The following is a 21,004-nucleotide window of genomic DNA, read 5'->3' on the forward strand; positions in this document are numbered from 1 at the left end:
TCGCCATTCCCAATGGAGGAGAGACTTCCCACTGGAATTTTATCAGCTGCACATGTTCTTTTCCCTTGTTGCAATGTGAAATCATATCTGGCAAAAGAAACATCGAGAACCCGATATACCTCTCTCGACAATCACAGTTTGTTAATGTTGTTTTTTCCCAAGTGAAATGGGAAAAAATCTCTGGTGTGAGGGTCTTTCCGGCTCTTGATAGAGCACCATAGTGGGATTAAAGATTTCCCATGACACAGTATCTGAGCAACCTTGATATTCTACAATGGAAGATGACCAAGAACCTGGGTTTAGTGTTCAAGAAGTCAGCAAGACACAGATCATATTCTTAAAATATGCACTAAGCTCAGGTTGTATTAAATACAATTCATAGTTGACCATTAGTATGACCTAAGCTTGGGCCAACACCACAAACCCAAAAGGATTTATACTTGCTAACTTCCATGCTGCCAAGCTGAAACCAAAGTATTCAGTTGATTTTCAAAAGAACATACAAAACAACAACAACATAAAAGAACAGGAGAGATAATAGACAAGTCAGGCCATTTTTTTAGACGGTATGATATGGCGGTCCTTTCTGCATTGGAGTTTACAAAGAATCTAATTTTGAAACAACACAACTCATTTTGTTCTCTGTTTTTGCTCTCTCAGCCCTTTCTGCTTCCATATTTAACCTCCAGTTAGTTCGTAAGAAACTCCTCTGTTTGGTAGGATGTGGTATTTATTGGCAGTGCCTACAGTAACAACTAATACTAATAAAGGCCTTTAAATGCGTTTCATTTTGTGCTTTGACATTTGTACCTTTCCAGTGTGTGCCATTGAAATGTTAATTGCATTTATGAACAGGTCTCAGTCATATCGAGACAAATATGGTCAGCGATCTCATGTCCACACATTTTACAAGTGTGCAGAGACCGACTCATTGACCTAGGTGTGAAAAATGAAAAACTATAAAACTTTTAGGAGAAAACCTGAACACTCTTAAGCTTGGTGAAGTTTTAGATAGAACACCTAAAACTGTTACTTACAGAAAAATTAATGATCTGGTATAAAATAAAATAAAATAAATTTTCTGCTGTGTAAAATGAAACTGTTAAGAGAATGAAAAGCCACAGACAGTGAGAAAACATTTTCAAAACACTTGTCTGTTAAGGAGCTTGTCCCCAGTATGTCCTAGTAATTTCTAAGGCACAACAATAAAATAAATAAATCTTTATAAAAATGGACAAAGGCTCCATACTGACATTTCACAAGAGAAGATGCATAAATGGTAAAAGGCATGTGAAAGGTGCTTGGCAATGTTTATCGTTAGGGAAACGCAACTCAAACAAGGATGAGCCACCACCACACCATACAAGCTGTGAGGAGCTCACCAGCCTGAGGCACGACCCGTAATTGATGAGCCTGTGATGACCTCAGGTCTGTAGTCCCAGCCGCGGACTACTTCTCTTCTTGTCATCACGCCCCCTCTGCTTCTTGTTTGTGATGGTTTCTTAGGCTTTGCTGCTTTTCCTGACCTTGTTTCCAGAGACCTTTTTTTTCTTTCCTTTCTTTTTTTTTTTTTTTTTTTCTGATGCTTTTCTCATGCGGCTGTGGGTACTGAGGTGTGAGACTACGTATCTCATTATGAGAATATCCTATTGAGAGGAAGTGATATTGTATTAATCTTAATCCTCTGGCTAACGTAGCTTTCCTTAGGTTTCATCTCTTCTCAAATACGTCCTATTTTTCTCAATTTCCCTACAAAATTCATTTTTATTTTTAAAGTTTTCTTACATTTCTACCCATGTGTAAGAGCATACACACCCGTGTGTTGTGGATGTCATTGTCTGCACACACTCCCACATGCTTGAGTATTGCTCTATTTTATGTCACTGTAAGATGCTCCAGGCTCATGTCACACTTTACCACACTCTGAGAGACGAAAATAAACCTTATCTCCTTAAATGTTGATTTACTGGTTCATTAGATTTCCAGCCGATTATTTCCTTATCCTCTACTGCATAACCAGTTAGCCCACACCATCTTTTATGATTTTGTTTGAAAGCACCTGACTTCTGGTATCAGTTTTTATATACATTTTGGCATCACTAAACTCACTACCTGAAACATTGAGTTTTTCCTCATTGTTTCTCACAGTACACACAACTGTCCAGAGCATGCTGCTGCTCTGTCAAGCTCTAGTGCGTTGCGTTCAGAGTTGGCTTAGCACCTTCACACCGGCCCCTGACTGAGGAAGATGCAATAGCAGAAGTTGCCTCCTTCCTTTTATTCATGGCTAGCTGTCACTCACACTGACCACACGTGACTACAGGGAGGCTGGGAAGCGTGTTTCTCGGTACTGTTCCACTGCTGCAAGGAAACACCGTGGCCAAGGCAACCTACAAGATAAGACATTTAATTGGGGGCTTGCTAGCTGTTTCAGAAGGTTAGTCTATGATATCATGGCGGAGAACAGCAACAGCCAGGTAGACACGGAGCAGTACCCAAGAGCTCACATGTGGTCTGTCAGTTGTAAGGAGAGAGAGAGAGAGAGAGAGAGAGAGAGAGAGAGAGAAAGAGTGAGTGAGAGAGAGCACCTGGTCCTGGAATGTGCCCACGCCCAGGGACACACTTCCTCGAACAAGGCCACACTTGCTAAACCTTCCTGAACAATGCACCAGCTGGGAATAAAACGGTCAAATAGATTAGTCAGGGTTTGGGGGAGGCATTGGCATTCAAAATACCACTAATGTGTTGAGTCTCTCACTAGTAAAAGAAAGAAGGGCCAGGTGTGGTGGCGCACACTGTAATCCCAGCACTGGGGGAGGCAGAGGCAGGCAGATCACTGTGAGTTCGAGGAGAGCCTGGCCTAACAAAGTGAGTCCAGGACAGACAAGGCTACACAGAGAAACCCTGCCTCGAAAACAACACAATAAGAACAACAAACAAACAAAAAGGGACAAGATTCTGGGAGCTACAGATCCTGATAAGACAGTGCCGCTGACCTGTTCTGTGATAGCTCATAGTCTAACTGGGCATAGTCCTTATAGACAAGAAACGGTGGTGGAGTTCCCCAAATCACTTAAAACAGAGTTTTCAGTCTCAAAGAATATGTTTAAGATGCATGTGACCTGATGCCTACACTTTTTGCCAGATTTAAGGACGAAGAGTGATAGGGATACAGCCAGCTTTTCACTGGTAAAGCTAAGATTGGCATTCAACGTGTTAATATCTCCTTTGCTATATATGATGAGTTTTTAAATGATTATGATAACCATTATCTCACAAGAATAGAATAGTGTGACTGACTAAGCCTTTCATGCAATTCTTTATTTGGCTACCACACTATTTTATTAACTTTTAGAATCCCGGTGGCACACTGCTGGCTCCTACTTAAGTTGTGTTTTTCATTTGTCTAGATGAGATTTTTTTTTGTCATATATTTGCAAAAAGAAGTTCTAATCTGCCTAGAATTTGTGTAGATTTCTTCTTGAGCTTCTCGTTGTACCGTGAAGGTTTCACTATTGACTCAGTTAAATTCAGAGTCATTTCGAACCTCTTTACCATGAAATTCTTTGTAGCATTAAACGCTGAAATTGAAGTTGGTATGGATAATAAGCATTCTAGGCCTCCAAATCACTGTTTATGATGGGTGTTAAACTCACATTGTTAGATTTACTCTAGTAAGAAACGATTTGAGTTCATTTTTGTTGTTATTATTATTATTATTATTATTATTATTATTATGTATTCTGATATTTTTTCTGGAAGTGATTTTTTTTTTGTCTCTGGCCTTCAAATAGCAGTATTTCAGACCTTAGCCATTACACTCAACTGACTCATAATTCTGTTCTAAGTATAGATCCCCATTTTACTTATAATTTTCACCCTCAAATTATGTGTAAAAGAAAGGTAATTTGCAATGCATTTCAGCCAAGTTTGTTGTTCTTTAAAGCCATCTTCTCTTTTAATAGAGCCACACTTGTTTTTAGTGCTTAAACCCACCATTTACTACTGATAGAACTACAAGACAGAGAGGTCTCAAAAACTGTAGGAGAAAGTGCAGGCATGGCCTGCGGCCCAGCCTACCTGGCACACTGCACTTCTAAATAAGCCTGACATACCGTGCTCCTGAAGTCAGAACACTGAATTCTGAAGTAGCGGGACTAGTCCTGCTGCCTGGGAAGAGTCTGTGCTCTCCATGTCTTTCTCCTTTAAGGTGCTTCTTCCCCTTGGAGACCCCAATGGTCTGAGCGCTCACTGTCCAATCCAAACTGTGTAAGTGATTGCTCATGCGCAGTAAAGCAGACCCTGTCCCGCAACACCTGCTCCGGAGGGGCTTCTCTCTGAGCCCTTTACTGACCCAGCGCACTGCTGTCTTGTAGGTAGACATCCTGGTAACGACAGCACGAAGCCGCTGTTAACTGTGATAAATTACTAAAGAAATCCACAAAACTTGGGGAAACTTCTATATTCATAATTACACAGAGAGGATGCAGGGAACAGAAGGCAAGGGAATAGGAGTACAGGACCGTGTCGAGAGGAGTTCGAAGCTGGATTTCAGTCATTTTCAGTGCAGCTGCGTGTAATGTACCTAATTTCCCTGTGCGTAATAAGGACGAACAGAGCAGCTCAGCTTAGCTTTTGCTGTCTAGGGTTTTTACTGGAATTTAGTCATGGCAGCATGCTGACCTCTGCATGCCTGATTTAGTTTCCAGCCTATCTGGGGGAAGAGTGATTCGGAGTTGCCCAAAATTCCTCTCATTAAGTCATGTGGTTACCCATACACGATTTGTGATCCCAGGGAAACCTAGACACACTTAGAAAAGTGGATAATCCATAAAGCTTAGAAGTTACTTCCCAGGAGCTTATGAAAAATACTCACATCTCTCTCTGGGAGAGGCTAATCCTTTTCTACACAGCCTTGATGCCAACAAGGAAGATGGCTAATCCAGACGGCTTTCAGTCCCACAACCCTACGGAGGGGAGCTCAGCTCTTGACACTTAATTAAACAGGATTCTGTCTTTGTCTAGTGCCTCTCAGAGGCCTGTCAAGGTAACCCAAACATGTATTGCAAACCACTTTTATATGCTTTCCCTTTCCTCTTCTTTTTGTCTCCAACAGAAACTACTCCCACAAAGGTCCAGAGGTCCCAGCTTTCCTAATATTACTTCATTCTCTTCTCCTAACCACACTACTCAACAGAATCATTTAAGACAATTCAGCAGAAGGTTACACTTGTTCTTTAGAAGGTGAGAGGTGGAAATTTAGGGCGCATGCTCTCTGTAAGAGAAGTAAAGGGGAAGCCAACACCTCTTTCCATATTAATATTTTGACACAATAATAACTTCCCTCACTGGACAACAGCTGTGTCCCAGGCACTTTATATAAATGTGTTTTGGGTTCTAATATCTTACCTTTTCAGAGATGCTATCATCTGGGAAGTTTCTGGCCACTGAATGGAGGAAATCTCATTCAAGGATCACCATAGGTATATACTATTAACAGGCTTAATTCCATACTTTGACATGGCAAGATGAGGACATACAAACATGAGAAGATCCAGCCTCAAAGGTGTCAGTTCCTTCCTTTTCCAACAACCTCTCCTCCTTACCTCCCTCAACTCCTCTTCCTCCTCCTCTACCTCCAGCTCCTCCTCCAACTCTTCTTCCTCAGCTCCTCTTTCATCCTCTACTCCCTTTGCCTGCTCCTCCTGCTGCTGATCCTCCTCCTGCTCCAGCACCTCTTCCTCTTCCTGTCCTAAGTTGTATAACTCAATCCTGAATGATTAATCCATAGGAAAATATTTAAAGATTCTATCACACCTTAACAACTACAAATGCAGGCACATGTGTTTATATTTCACACTTCCATGAGACAGAACTGTACATGAAGGTGCAGGCTAAAATAATGGCACTTATAGAGGAGAGGCAGGGAGATTACAAATTCTAGGCTACTTAATCAGACTCTATCTCAAATTTAAACAAAGCAACACTCTCAATGACTTCTGTCAACACTGGTATGTGTGGAGATGGAATCCATTGTGAAATGTCAATCAACTCTCTTTAGTAGAGAGAAATGACGTAGAGAGAAAGATTCCCTTCCATTCATGTATTTTAGCAGGGCACCAATTCATTAAATTTCTCAGACACACACTCCCTGGGGAAATTATAACCAAATCTGAAAACACTTCAGATTTTTTTCTTCTGGAAAAAGGAATCAATGAAACCATTGCTTTTCTACTCTATCACCCCTACTTCATCCTTGAGCCTTTCCACTTTATTTCAATATCAGAGACTAATGGAATGATGCTTAATATGACACCTTTACAATTTTACAATTACCATGTTTAGATTTTTTTGAATATAAGGCATCTAAATATATGTATCAAATTCACCATAATTTTTCAGTCTCCCTAAATATCTATGTAGTGTTCACAGTTCTCAAAATATTCCACAAATCTCTACTTCTGTTTGAATGATGATTCAAGTAATCTCTAGACACTCCCTTTTATTTACATGGTCTTGTATTTTTTTATACATAGCAGTAAGGTTTGGATATAGAATGTGCCCTGAGAACCATTTGTGCATAGCTTGGTGTTACAGTTTGGGCTTTTGGGACTTATTTGAAACTTTGAAAGATGGGGCTTAGTGGGTCTTCTGGTCACTGTAAGGCATCCCCTTAAAGAGAACAGTAGGGTCTCTTGGCCTCTTTTTCTCTTCCTGGCAATGAGATAGGGGATTGTTTTCCTTCTGCCATGTGTTCCCACCATGATGGGAAACACGGGCAAAAAGACAAAGGCACCCACAGAGTACGGACTGGAACTTCTAAGCCGCAAAACCAAATGAGCCTCTTCTCTTCTGGGTGGGTTGTCTCAGGAATGTGTTGTAATGATGGGAAGCTGACTAACAGCTTCCCCCATCTCTCCTCTCCTCCCTTAGCAAGTTTGTTGTTGGAGAAAACCACAGGCAGTAGCATGGGGCCCTTTCCCCCCAAAAGTTCACAGTTTTATTTTTTAAAGGGGTTGCCTAGGACAATCTACAAGAGTCTTTTCTCTCCTTCAAGTGTGTGGGACCCTGGGACCACATTCAGGTTGTAAAAGTTGGTGGAAAGCACCTTTCCACACTCGGCCATCTTGTTGGGTTCTGTACTTTTGGCTTATACATTTTTTTCTATTCCTATATTTCTGCGATAGTGGTGGTGGTGAAGGTGGTTATGAAATGTGTGAAAGCACTCTCTTTCTCTCTCCCCTTGTCTCCCTCTGTCTCTCTCTCTCTCTGTGTCTCTCATTGTGGGTTCTAAAGATTGAATTCAGGTCCTCATGCATGCAAAGCAAGCATTTACTAAGAGCTGTCTTCCCAAACCCACCACAATCTTCATAGTAAGTGACATTAAGTACCTCCATCAGAGACACATGATGCCATACCTCTCATTTATAAGGTTAGAACCTTTTTAGAAGTTACAAAATGTGGTCCTCCCTTTTTCATTTATTAACCAGTGGATACTAATGAAAAGGCCCTTTGTATCATCATCATTTGGGCCATTATAAATTTGAATGGAAAGTGTAGAATGAGTGTTTTGAACTTCATGAGTTTTCATAAGTCAAATACAATATTTCTTGCCCAAAGAATCTACATGCCAAAGGATCATTTTTGCCTAATAGATGTAAACAGATTTGATGTATTTCACTGCTAGTCATTAATATTTTGGTTCATACTGAAATAGTTTTTGTCTTTGGGTAGTTTGAGCTCATACAAATTATCTCCTGAGCCTTTTTCACACAATCCAACTAGTTTTGGGTAAGAATTTCCCGGGTTATCTAGTGTATTGTTTAGACCTCTTTTGGTGTAAATGGTATTTAAATACCTCAACAAGCCTGTAGAGTTGCCCACTGCTACCCAGTTGGTCTACAGACCTAGACTATTTTAGCGTATCATGCTAAAGATATGCTTTATTTGATACAAAGACAGAACAAGTTCATCCTGATATTGTAATTCATTTTGTTGAGGACCCTAAGTTAAAATAACTCATCTGAGTGGTTATCTGTCTCCTGTGCTTGTCATAGCAGCCCTCAACGGTGCAAATTCATTTTCCATGTACTTAATCTGCTCTGTGTACTGTTCATAATTTCAAAGGAACCAAACTAATACCATCATCCACAGTGTGTTTTCTTCAAGTCACAAGTAGTTCTAGGTAAGTGATGGAGTCTGAAATCTAGCTATGGTCTGTCTGTCTGTCTGTTCTTGATTCTGGTTCGTTCTATTCTGTTTTGTTTAGTTTGCTTGTGACACAGAATCTCATGTGGCCCTGACTAGCTTCAAACTCACTGTGTAGCTAAGGGTCAGACTTGAACCCCTGCTCCTCCTGTCTCCACCTCCCAAGTAATGAGATTACAGTCTATGCTAACATACCTCACAGTTGATCATTCTTTTTTAAATAAAGACTAATTGCATGGTTCAAACAGCCTTTCTTTATGTTCTGCATAAATTTGTTGGAATTCTACATTTTATGTTAGAAGTCCAGCTCAGGAGAAGGATGAGAGAATTTTCTTTTCAGAGTAAACACCTTTTAATTCAAATGGCTTACAAGAATGTCTGTTTCGAATCCTTAACTCTGCTGTATATTAGCTGGAATTTGATACCATGTTTGCAGAGAAACACTCTCTTAATGTGACGAGAGTCACAAAGAATTGGTCTCCCTCCTTGAGAAAGGCACAGGAGGGGTCAAGCCATACCCAGTTATGCCATGGTTCTGTCTGGTATCCTGCAGCAGTTACCATAGCCACTTTGAAGTATTGCAGTAACAGATGGGAAATTTAAAAGAACAGCTTTTAAGATTTTAAAACAAGTCCAAATGTAAACCTCCCTCATCTTCTCCATTCCTTTCTGTGCCAAAAAAAGAGAAAACACCACAAGTATGATTATGAGATGATTATTTTAAAAATATCATTTATCCTGAGTTCTAACATCTATTACAACTCATATTAAACAGTTTAAAAAAAAACACAAACCCTTCATTTAAAAAAAGGAAAACTGTTTCTAGCTGATGACCATGAGTTAGAGACAAGAATCATAAATCAAGGAATTTAAGTGGAAGGAGAAAAGTAATAACCCATAACCCCTGCCCAATTCAGTCTACCACATGGATATCTAAGTCATCACATCAACACATGTGGAATTTGTTTTTAGGAGAAAAACATGACATGTAATGTATTTCTTTTGTTTTTGTTTGAAGGGGAGACTCATAAAGCCTTGACCAATTTCTCTCCTCTGAGTAGGAGCAAGCATACTGGTGAAGTAGCATCCGCTCACTGTGTGGCACACTGGAGGCTTCTTCTCAGCCATAGCTAAGAGAGAAGGGATCACAGTCAGGTGTTAACTGTGGTAGATTTTTTGGTACACTACTTATTCTTTTGAAGTAAATGATGAAAGAACATAGACTTATCAAAATGACATTTAAAGTTCATACTGTGAAGCACTCACAAACCCTGTCCAAACACAAATCTATAGAACAAAGAAATAAAATAACGAGGATGATCTTCTTTACGGATCATGAGCAGGCACAGAAATCCTTACGTTGGTGGTCCCAGGATGACTTGTTCAGTAACAGAAGCGGCAGAGACAGTAAGGATACCAGTTTTAGGGCCAGAAAGAAGTAGGGAGAACACTGAGTTACTCTCCCCTCTCCTTTCTTGTACTTCCACTCCAGGAAGAAAAGCAGAAGAAAGGGAAAGATGCTGACATCAGCCTAGGAGACTGAGTGCCAGAGAAGAAAGACATCAGGATATAGTCGCCATGACCAAGCCCTCTCAGGAAACCATCAAATCTTAAAGATTCCTGATGTCATAATGGAGTAAAACTTACGTGTTCTATCAGTTCTGTTCCTCTAGAGTACCCTGACTAATACATATTCTGGTACCAGGAGTGGGGTTCAAACCCATGCGGATACATGTCCATTGGAACAGCATTCTCTATAAAGAAAAGTACTGTATTGGAAAATAAATATTAGATAAAATTAAAATGTTATTTTAGAAGACTTAAGAATGAGTCTATTTAGAGATATCAAGGACACACACATATAAATGTCTCTCTATATACATATATAGTATTGCATCATTTCAAAAATAGGAAATTGTGATAGAAAGCTTTTGAAATTCAGTAGACTAGATACATTTTGGTGGATATAAATGAAGTATTACAATTAAGGTAAGGGTCAATACTAATGAACTGACTCAAAATTAACCCAACAGATAAAAAGAAAAAAGTCTGAAATAAGAATTAAGAGAGAATGAAATAGAATGATATGGAGATATAGATAAGTAAATGAATGCTTGTTTACTTCACAGATAAAACTTATTTTTTTGAATATGTAAGTATAAACTACATAAAACAACATATATATATACAATTGTAATGAAATATAGATTTTAGCAATTGCTATGATAGTTTAAGTAGCATATGTTAGCATTTAATTTCAAACAAACATATGTAACATACATATATATCTATATATAGTAAAAGCTTAGATAAATGTTGCATACTTACTGTTTATATGTTCTTGTAACACATACTTAATATAGTATATATACCATATTTATGTAGACTTGTGTTAAATTGATCATGTGCTAGACCATATAAGAAATCCTATCAAATTTTACTGAATCATATTTACATAGACAGTTGTTTCTTATCACAACACAAATTAAAAATTGATAATATTGACTAATAAAATATGCATTTTATTAACTATGATGTGAACAAGAATTGCATTCTGAAATTGCACATGAGTGAAGACACAACTATAATGCATTTATAGTCAAACAATTACAAAAATATAAAATTCTAAAATGCACGGAAAGCAGCCAAATCACTTGGGGTAAATTTTAGATGTACGTTTACTCAGTAACAAGTGAGATTTGTATGTAAGACGTTTGTTGTAGGCAAGCTTCCGTTCCAAATATTTCCTGCCTCTGACCACATAATGGGGGGCACATGGTTCTTGTTCCAGCCCTCTGATCACACAGTAGGTTAGTACATAGTCCCTGTACCCTTGAAGTGGTGTGCAGTTGTATGATGGCATGGCTTGTTTTTATCGATGGACTTCGTATAGAATGAATTTTTGCCTCTTGAAGATGTGACCTATATGGGGCAAGTGTACAGCTGGCCAGGTCCTTTCTTGTTCCCCTGGAAATTTGCAGTCTTAGTGGAGGAAGCCTCCCTTTTGGCCAGTGCTAAGGCCTGGATCTGTCATTCTCTGACTTCTGTCCTCTCACTCCACTTATGTCACAGTATTAAAAACTTGATGTGGGCTTCAGAGATGACTCAGTGATTAACAGCACTGGCTGCGCTTACAGAAGACCTGGCTTTGGTCCCTAACACACACATGATGGCTCAGAACTATCTGGAGCTCCAGTTCCAGGGGAATCTGATGTTTTCTTCTGGTTTCCTAGGCATAAGATTGGTGTGTGGGCAAGCCTGTAGGGCATTTTCTTAATTAGTGATTCATGGGGGAAGGCCCAGCCCATTCTGGGTGGTGCCATCCCTGGGCAGATGGTCCTTGGCTCTATAAGAAAGCAGGCTGAGCAAGCCATGGGGAGCAAGCCAGTAAGCAGCACCTCTCCAAGGCCTCTGCATCAGCTCCTGCCTCTAGGTTTCTGCCCTGTTGGAGTTCTTGTCCAGATTTCCTTCAGCGATGGACAACCATGTGTAAGTATAAGCCAATGAACCCATTCCTCTCAAACTTGCTTTCTGGTCATGTATTTTATTTCAGAAATAAAAATCCCAACTAAGACAATTATGTATTATTTTTTTTTTCGGTCTTCTGTTTTCTAGTACCATCTGGGAACTCTCAGATATTGTTTTCCATATGATAATAAAAATTGCTTCTTAATGTCATCAAATTAGGTCCAGAGTCTGAAGACCGAAGCTTAAAGCTGATTGTAAAACTGTAAAGCTCTCCTGTTATGAGTTCTTTTCTGTCCCATATGATTGGTTAGTCTTATTTCCCAGAGCCAATAATCACTGAGCTTGAATTCTGGCTTGGTAAAGGAGACCATATTTTTCATAAGGCTTCCTGTAGCAACTGGTATATATCATTCTTTCTGATAAGATATTTCTGAAGATAAAAACCAAGAACATACTGCCATACATTGCTCTACAAGAGGGATTTGTCTTGAAAAAATGTATTTTAAGATGAGTTCATCACTGGGAGAGCATCATAGATGCACTTACACAAAGTGTAAGTGACATGATCATATGGGACCATTATGGTGATGCAGTTCACTGTTGAATGAAATGTCACTGTATAGTAATTGGCTATCTGATGGGTTCTTTTTCCACTGCTGTGATGAATAAAAAAACAAAAACAAAACAACAACAACAACAAAAAAAAAAAAAACATGACCAATGAAACTTACAGAAGGAAGTGTTTACGTGGCTGCAGTTTCAGAGGGAAAAGACTCCATCGCAGCGAGGAAGCATGGCAGCAAGCAGAAGATTGATGCTTGGAGCAGAAAGTGAAGGTTCACACCTTCAAGCAGCGTGCAAAGACAGTGCACTGAGAATAGTGCAAGGCTTTGGAATCTCAAGTCCCATCCTCAGTGACCTGCTTCCTCCAGCGAGGCCACACCTTCTAAAGCTATCCAGACAGCACCACCAACCGGGACCATGTACACACACAGCTGAGCCTAGGAGGGACATTCTGTCCAAGCCATGGCACATCTGTAGGCACAGTGACACATTGATTATAATCAGCCTCTCTGTGGAGACCGAGGCTGCTCCTAGATTATGGCTTCAATGTAGATCATCTCTTTGTAATTTTACTATTATTGTTTTCTGGGAAATAATTATGTGTACAGAGTGTGAACACTCCTTTGAACAAACGTTGTGCAATGTCTTTGAAACTGACTCCTGGAAGGTGGCAGTTTGGCAGGCCTAGTCTCTCTGCTGTTCTCCACCTACCTTTATTAGGTCCCCAAAGCCATGCCCTGGCAGCTGTGCCAGTGCCCCAGTGGAGAATAACAGGAGCCACCATCACAGGAGTGCTTCTTGTCCACAGCGCAATGACTTCAAATGAGTTTGTAACACTTGTGTGTAATTGTGATAAATTGTGCAAAGGCATCTTATAGAAACTCTGTAAGTTATCAAAGAAAACTATTTTTTCCTTGATAAAGCAAAGTCCTTAACCACGGTAGTCTCTCAGTACCCAACTGATGCTTAGTGCCCAGCAGACATGTTGCTGAATAAGTACCCTACTAAGTTTTTGTTTTATTTAATTTATCATCATCATCATCATCATCATCATCATCATCATCATCATCATCATCATTTTGGTTCAGATAGAAAACTAATTCTCTGAATGGAAATTATACTATATTAACTTTTAGGATGAGAGGAAAATTTGAGAAAGACATCAAAATAGATTGTTTTAAAAGGAATGTTTTCCTTTTCCCCTGCCTCCCCCGAGTTTCTCGGAGGCTAAGGCGCAGGTGCGGGTGCGCTCAAGATTCGGCCTCTCGGGTAGTCCACCGCACTGCTGCTGGAGCTGCGATGGACGTCGACACAGCTCTACAAGACGTGCTGAAGACCTCCCTCCTCCACGGTGGCCTTGCATGTGGCACAGGCGAGGCTGCCAAAGCCTTGGACAAGCGCCCGGCCCATCTTTGTGCGCTTGCGAGCAACTGCGCTGAGCCGGAGGCGCTCTGCGCCGAGCACCACGTCAGCCTAATTAAGGTTGAAGACGACAAGGTCTCTGTAAGATCAGCCGAGAGCGGAAGCCACGGAAAGTGGTTGCTTGCAGGTGTGTAGTGGTTAAGTCTGCGGCAAAGAATCTCAGGCCAAGCGTGTCATCGGGAGTGCTTCAAAGGCAAGAAATGAAGAAATAAAAAAAAATTAAAAAGTAATATTTTCAAAACCTTAGAACCGTCCACTGTGGCGATAGCATAAATGGCATTTTTTTTTCCAGCAAGACTCAAATTATAGCAGTCATTTTGCTCTGTATTGTTAAACTTTGAAAAAAAAATGAAGTAATTTTTATTTATTTACTAGCTCATTCTGATGTACAGATTTGGTTAGGTGCTCATTGGTTAAGAGCTCTTGCTGTTCTTGCAGAGGACCCAAGTCCAGTTCTCAGCACCACAGGCAGTCTATGACCAGCTACAGGGACTCCAATGCCCTCTCCTGGCCTCCAACATGTGGCGTACACACACACACACTCTCTCTCTCTCTCTCTCTCTCTTTCTCTCTCCAAAAAGCAAACAAAGCATCCCCAAACCCCAAAAAACCCCAGACCCTACCAAATTAATGAATTTCTCTGACATCTTCAGCTTGACACAGAATGCCTCTGTCACATCTTCAGCTCTGCACATAGTGTGCCTCCATTGTGTCTTCAGTTTGGCACATAGTGTGCCTCTATTGATGTGCCTCTCTCATGTCCCTGCTCTCTTTTCTCTCTTCCTAGCTCCCTTTCTAGTTCCTAGCATTCTTCTTTTACGTCCATGCCATTTAGTTCTTACAGAGGAGAGAAACACGTGATACTTGTCCTTCTGTGTCTGTATTACTTTGATGAAGACTGTATTGGCCAGTTCTATCCCTTTTCCTTTAAAATTTGAGACTTTTTCTGACAGATGAACAGTACCCACTGTGTACAAGGACCATGTTTTTTCTAACCATTCCTCTGTTCACAGACACTGTGGCTGATTCTGTATCTTGGTTATTGTGAACAATGTTGCTTTATTTATTTTAAATCAGTTTTTTTTAAACTTAGTAGAGAGTGGTGAATTCTATTGTGGTATTTTTATGTACATCGTGTCTCATTTTACTGTGTTCTTATTCACGTGCCTCCACACTGCCCTTACCTACCTTCCTTGTCTCCTCTAGAAGATTTCCTTTTCCCAAGTAAATAGTCCTACCTTTAGCTTTCATGTCATATGGGCACCATTCCTTTTCTTCCCTTTATTCTCATTTAAGACATCCTTATCAGCCAGGTTCAGTGGCACATGCCTATAATCCCAGCACTTGGGGAGGCACTGGCAGGGGTAGCTCTGTGATTCTGAGGCCAGCCTGGTCTACAAATCGAGTCCAGAACAGCCAAGGCTCCACAGTGAAACCCTGTCTTGAAAAAAAAAATTCTCTTTTTTCTTCTCTCATGGTCCCTTCTATTTTTATTTCCCTCTTTCTCCCTCCCTCCTTCTCTTCATCCCTCCCTCCTTCACTCTCCCTCTCTCTCTACACACACACACACACACACACACACACACACACACACACCCACCCACACACACACACACACACACACACACGAACATCTATTCCGCATAGGAGAGAACACATGTGGTGTTTGGGTATGCATACTTTTTAAAGAAGCTTTAAGTATGTTGCTATTCTAATGTTTCTGATTTTGTAAAAAAAAAAAAAAAAAAGTTTGTGTATTTTTGTAGTCTAAAATTTAAGAACATTTCCCAAACCAGTGTGACACTTACTTGATTCTATCATAGGCTGGAGAACATTGTTTCTTTGGAGCATGTTTAAGAGTGGTATTAGGACCTAATGAACACTAATGTCCAGAAATGAAAAACAGTGCTGAGATGATTTATGCTGTGTTTGTCAACTGCTCAGAAACGAGCAGTTAGCACAGGACAAGAAAGAGCCCTTGTCCTGCTTCAGTGTTGTAGCTGCACTGGCAACTTTGTTGATCTTGGAAGCTGACTGTTTTCTAATCTGTTCTTGGTGATCTTCAAAGCTCCAGTAATATTTCCTTGTTCCTTTTTTCAAGGCACTCTAGCAACCAAGTTTTGCATTGGTTCATAATTTTTCTTTACAGATGACAGAAACTGTGCCAGCTGATTTTATGTCAGCTTGACACAGGCTATATTCATCTGAGAGGAGGGAATCCCAATTGAGAAAATGCCTCCTTAAGACAGGGATGTAGTCAAACCTGTAGACCATTTTCTTAATTACTGATGGAGGTGGGAGGGCCCAGCCCAAGGTGTGTGGGACCATCCCTGACCCGATGGTCCTGGGTTCTATAAGAAACAGGGCTGAGCAAGCCATGGGGAGCAAGCCACATCACCCCTCCATGGCCTCTGCCTCCAGGTTTGAGGTCCTGTTCTGACTTCCTTCAGATATGGCTATGGATGCAGAGGCATCAGATGAGTAAACTCTTTCCTTCATGACTTGTTTTTTGTCGTGGTGCTTCATCATAGCAATCGTAACCCAAACTGAGACAGAGACCAAGTCAGGAAACTCTGCTAGGGATTCCTAAGTCCTAAGATGAGATATTGTGGCCTAGGAACTTGGACTCTCAGGTACAAGCTAGGAAAGACTGCCTGGCTTTGAGTGCCACTGTTTGTACAGGTAAACATTGGGCAGATCCACCTCCCTGTGCCTCAGTTCCCTCCTTTACAAATAGAATAATTAGCACTCTAAGGGCTGTTTAATGACCAGATGGCTTCGTATATAAGCAATTAGTAAGTACCAACAAATACCTCAAATACCTGCTCTTTAACACTGTATAAAATTTCTCATGACAATGGTAGATATTTGAGTTTTTAAGAAAAAAAGCAAAGTGACTGACCACAGGGTATGCTAAGAATTTGGTATTGGGATCTGGGAGCTACATCCTTGTTCTTTTGTTGAATGATTACATTCATATCCTGACTAATGGATATCACACTTGTCTAACACGTTTTGATTGGATGAAAGGAACCAGATGAAGTCATGTCTCTTGCTACCTTGGCCTTACCCGAATGCAGAACTGGAATCTCTCTCTGTTTGGCCACCTCCTACAGTGCTGACTTGTGTTTTCACTTTACACTTGTCACACCGAGTCTTGAACTATAGTTAGTGTAAGACTATGTTCTTTCCTCCCTAGATAAGGCCTTACTGGAGACACCGTCTTACTTGTCTTTAAAAATTATATGGTGCTGTGTCTTGAACATAATATACATATAAAAGTATTTATTGAAAGGGGCTTTTTAAAATATAGCTTGCTAAACAAACAGGTAATTATTATCAACATTATTCTTACTATAAGCACTATTGTATCACTTTATAGGGTATAATTACATGGATGTTTGACATGAGTCTAGGAGGGAGTGCTGAGGGAGGTTAGAATATGCAGCCTGAACACGGAGTGTTATCACTGTATTCATTTCTCTCTGTATTACCCCCTTACATTAAAACACAGCGTGTCAGATGTAGCAAGAGTTCTTCTAGTTCTATTTGGGTCATGTGTGAAGTAATTGATTATCATGGGTCTGCAAAAAGCCTTCTTATTTCCCCATGTTGTTCCTACATGATAAATGAGGCATATGCAAATAACTAATTAGGTTCTGATCTTAGTTCCAGATACAACGTGGGAATTTACTTATTCATCTTTTCTAAAAAAGGGGTTTCAATGTTTCTCTGCCGTGTGCTGGCCACCCCATGAGGCACACGAGCAGTGGGATAAACAGCATTCAACTCGTTCCTGTGTGGCTAGCAGGCATTTCCAGTAAGAGGAAGACTCTCTGAAGCACTGTCTTCTGAATCAACTTGAAAATACAGGTGGAGATCCTTGATCTTTGTTTTGCATATTAGGTGAATATTTCTGAAGTAATTGGATCCATGGTCATGAATTTCTGGAGTGTAAAGAGGAGGGTCATCCAGCCAGTAGAAACTATTGAGAACTGCTATTGTTTTCATGACTAAACTTTAGCAAGTAACCTAGCCTGGCTCTTCTGTAAAACCAGGATAACCACAGGCAGGAAGAGTCTAGATTTCTTAAAAGAATCTATTTATATCCTCAAGAAGATATTACGCTGTCTTAGAGTTTCTATCGCTGCGTCGAAACACTATGACGGAAGCAACTTGGGGAGGAAAAGGTTTATTTGACATATGCTTCCATATTACTGTTCATGTTGAAAGAAGTCAGGACAGGAACTCAAACAGAGCAGGAACCTGGAGGCAGGAGCTGATGCAGAGGCCAGGAAGGAGTTCTTCTTACTGGCTTACTCCCATTGCTTTGCTTAGCCTGCTTTCTTATAGAACCCAGAGCCACCATCCCAGGAATGACACCACCCACAATGGGCTGGGACCTCCCACATCAATTATTAAGAAAATGCTCTACAGGTTTGGCCATAGCCCAGTCTTATGGAAGCATTTTTTTTCAATAATGCCTTCTTCTTTTTCAGTGACTCTAGGTTGTGTCAAACTGACATAAACTAGCTAGCACATACTATTTGTGCAATTTTATTGCTGCATAAGTGATTGAACTGATAATTGATAGCTATAAGTACCATTAGAGATACAGGTGACTAAATTAATTTTAGTTTTTTAAAGTAACTTCAGTGACCTTGTGTGATTTTAAAGTGTAATGAATAAGAACTATTAGAAATATGCATTTCTTCATCCATCCAGTTGTGAGTGTGTGATATATAGCTGTTTTTCATAAAGTTTTTAGTGGGACACACACTTTCATGTTGTTTTTCTTCTTTGCAAACTCTGAAGTCACCTTTTCATTTCACTCAAAATACTAAATTTTAAATACTAAATAAATTGAGCAGCTACATACACAATTTCTTTGAAAGCACACAGCTTGAAATTTGCATCAAAAATAAAAAAAAAATCAAGACTGCTTAATTAAAACCTTTACACCACCAACCTCTTCAATTATGTGTTAAGGAGATGGGCACCCTGGGGATTACCAACTTAAAATCAGTGTGCATTTTGAGTGCCTTTAGCATGTATAACATGCACAGTTCTCTGAAGGGAAGAAAAGAGCAAAGAGCTTTACTAGAAAAAAACAAATCTAACATTTCTCTTGAGCATGGGTTATTTTGCCCTTTAAAGGCAGGGAGAGAACTTATTCTGCCTTTTAAAAGCAGAACTTAGAATAATGTTTCTGTGCTTACACTTTCAAGTAAGCTTTTTTTTTGTAAACATTGAGAAATTTTTACAATAGTTGTTAATTAAGAAACAGTTCTACAGATTGACCTCTGTGTTCTGTAGACCACAAAGAGTGAATGCAGAAGGGGAGGGCCGTTTATTTCTTTGCTTGTTTAGAGTATATGAATTTTGCAGTAAAACGACGGCTTCTCTTCACTTGTTAACTCTTGTTGTCTTCACTATTATGTGCTGATTCCCGGTTTCTTTCACTAATGTGGAAGCCAGCAGCTCTTTGTTCTCATTGTGTCTGTCCTCTCCCTTTCTTTGTGTTCCAGGGATACTGCTGCCTGCATCTGCCACTGAGCATGCGGGAAAAATCCTTCAATAGATTCTTCACTTAGGAGTTTCAGTAGTATTACTCCACTTCTCCAGGTTTTAGTAATAACCAACATCCCCCAAAAGATAGACCGAAACTTGGAAAGGTGATGGGAGATACAGGTGGTTTGGGGATTGGATGGCCAGCTGCGATTCTAGGGAAGAAAACTTCAGGGTAGTTACCATACATTGATGGAAGAAGCTCTTGCCAGTCAAGTCAAATTCAGGGCACCCACCTTGCAAGCACACACAAGTTTAGAGATGTACTTTGCCAAGGGAGAAGACAAATGTTTCTGAGCAGTAAGGCACAGGGTCAAATTAAAAAAAAAAAAAAAAAAATTAGGTGCAACATCTGAGCCTCAGAGATGCTCGACACATTTCTATTGACGCCGTGTGTACCGTGCCTGCGTGAGGCCCTTCACCAGATATCCGAGGGTGAGAACCAGAAGTGTGGATTGTTCTCGCAACCTAACGTCAGGCTTTCCTTTGTGTTAAACACACAAAATGCTAAGTCGACATTAACTGAACAAAACGATTCAGTCTGTCTGCGTAAAAGCATTTTTGTTGAAAAATAAATAAAAAGCAGGATTTCCAAGAAGGGGGAAGAAGCAGGTGATATCAGACCCTTCTTTTTGCTCAGGCATGTCTGGCTTTAAAAGCGTGAAGTATTTAACAGATGGAGTACTCTACAGTTTTGCTCATTTTTCTCCCTGTAATGACTCCAGACTGTTGTTCACCTGCTCAAAAAAAGGCAGCTATGGGAACAGTGGAGCACACGGGGGATGCTCAAAGATCTTTTGTCTAATATTAAAGAGTACAGAAACGCAACTCACGTTTAATGGTGAAATATTGGTGTAGATTGTTCAAATATGGCTATTTTAGACAGGCTGAAGTGAACGCCTGACCGTTTAGCAGCTGGCCATGCCCCCTCTTAGAGGCAGCAATTTCTCACTTTTCCCTCTTCAACCTCCCCTATCCCACCATTTTGTTTCTGTGCTACCTAATACTGCCCTTAGCTGCATCTTCGCGTCTGCTCTTTGGGTCTCGGCATCTTGCTCCCCTGACTGTGTGTTTTCTGTAGGTTTCATTAGCTTGTGGCAGTTCAGTGGCATCTAACAGTGCTCTCGTTAAGAGGGCAAGCCATGGGCCCAGGGTGCGTTTCCCTCGGCCGAAAGCACCTGCTACATCTTCATAGAGCCCGCCTCCGGCGGTGATGCTCGGTGCTGGCTCTCTGACCCAAAGCCGGAGGAAGTGCGAGCGGCGGGAAGTTCAGGCCAGGTCCAATCAGGCACCTGGGGTTAGGTGGCGTGGGTGCAGGCGGAGGCCCAGGGCGGGTCCCCGCCGCAGGCCCCGCCCCCTCGGCACAACCACCGGCGCAGGCTCCGCCCCCTCCGCCCCGCCCCGCCCCGGGGCCGCGGCTAAAACCCGGAGCCGCCAGCGCAGAGCCCGGTGCAGAGCCGCTCGGCCGCGGTTGCCTCGGCGGGAGGCCCGGCCCTGGTGCTGATGCTGGTAGGCTGTGCGAGCTGGGCCCGCGCAGCCTCCTCGCCGCGGTGCTCGGGGCTCCCGCGATGATGGCGGAGCAGGTGAAATGCGCCTCGCCGGTGGCGGGCTCCGGCGCGGGCTCCGGGCCGGTGGTGAACGCCGAGCTGGAGGTGAAGAAGCTGCAGGAGCTGGTGCGCAAGCTGGAGAAGCAGAACGAGCAGCTGCGCAGCCGGGCGGCCAGCGCGGCCGCCGCCCCGCACCTGCTGCTGCTGCCGCCGCCGCCGCCCTCCGC

General features: G+C 41.3%; 1 protein-coding gene across 2 annotated transcripts in view; it reads left to right on the forward strand.

Annotated features, from left to right (window-relative positions):
• Positions 1 to 20,657: 20,657 nt before the first annotated feature.
• Positions 20,658 to 21,004, forward strand: part of Slain1 (SLAIN motif family member 1) — a 55,284-nt gene continuing 54,937 nt past the window's right edge. The window contains exon 1 of one of the 2 annotated variants that reach the window (XM_055609927.1): positions 20,658 to 21,004. In XM_055609927.1, coding sequence (XP_055465902.1) covers positions 20,799 to 21,004 — 206 coding nt within the window. In that variant the 5' untranslated portion in view covers positions 20,658 to 20,798. The other variant, XM_055609928.1, reaches the window with a different exon arrangement.

The sequence above is a fragment of the Psammomys obesus genome, unplaced genomic scaffold (genome assembly GCF_907164565.1).
Source record: "Psammomys obesus unplaced genomic scaffold, mPsaObe1.curated_primary_1811, whole genome shotgun sequence".
Lineage (NCBI taxonomy): Eukaryota > Metazoa > Chordata > Mammalia > Rodentia > Muridae > Psammomys > Psammomys obesus.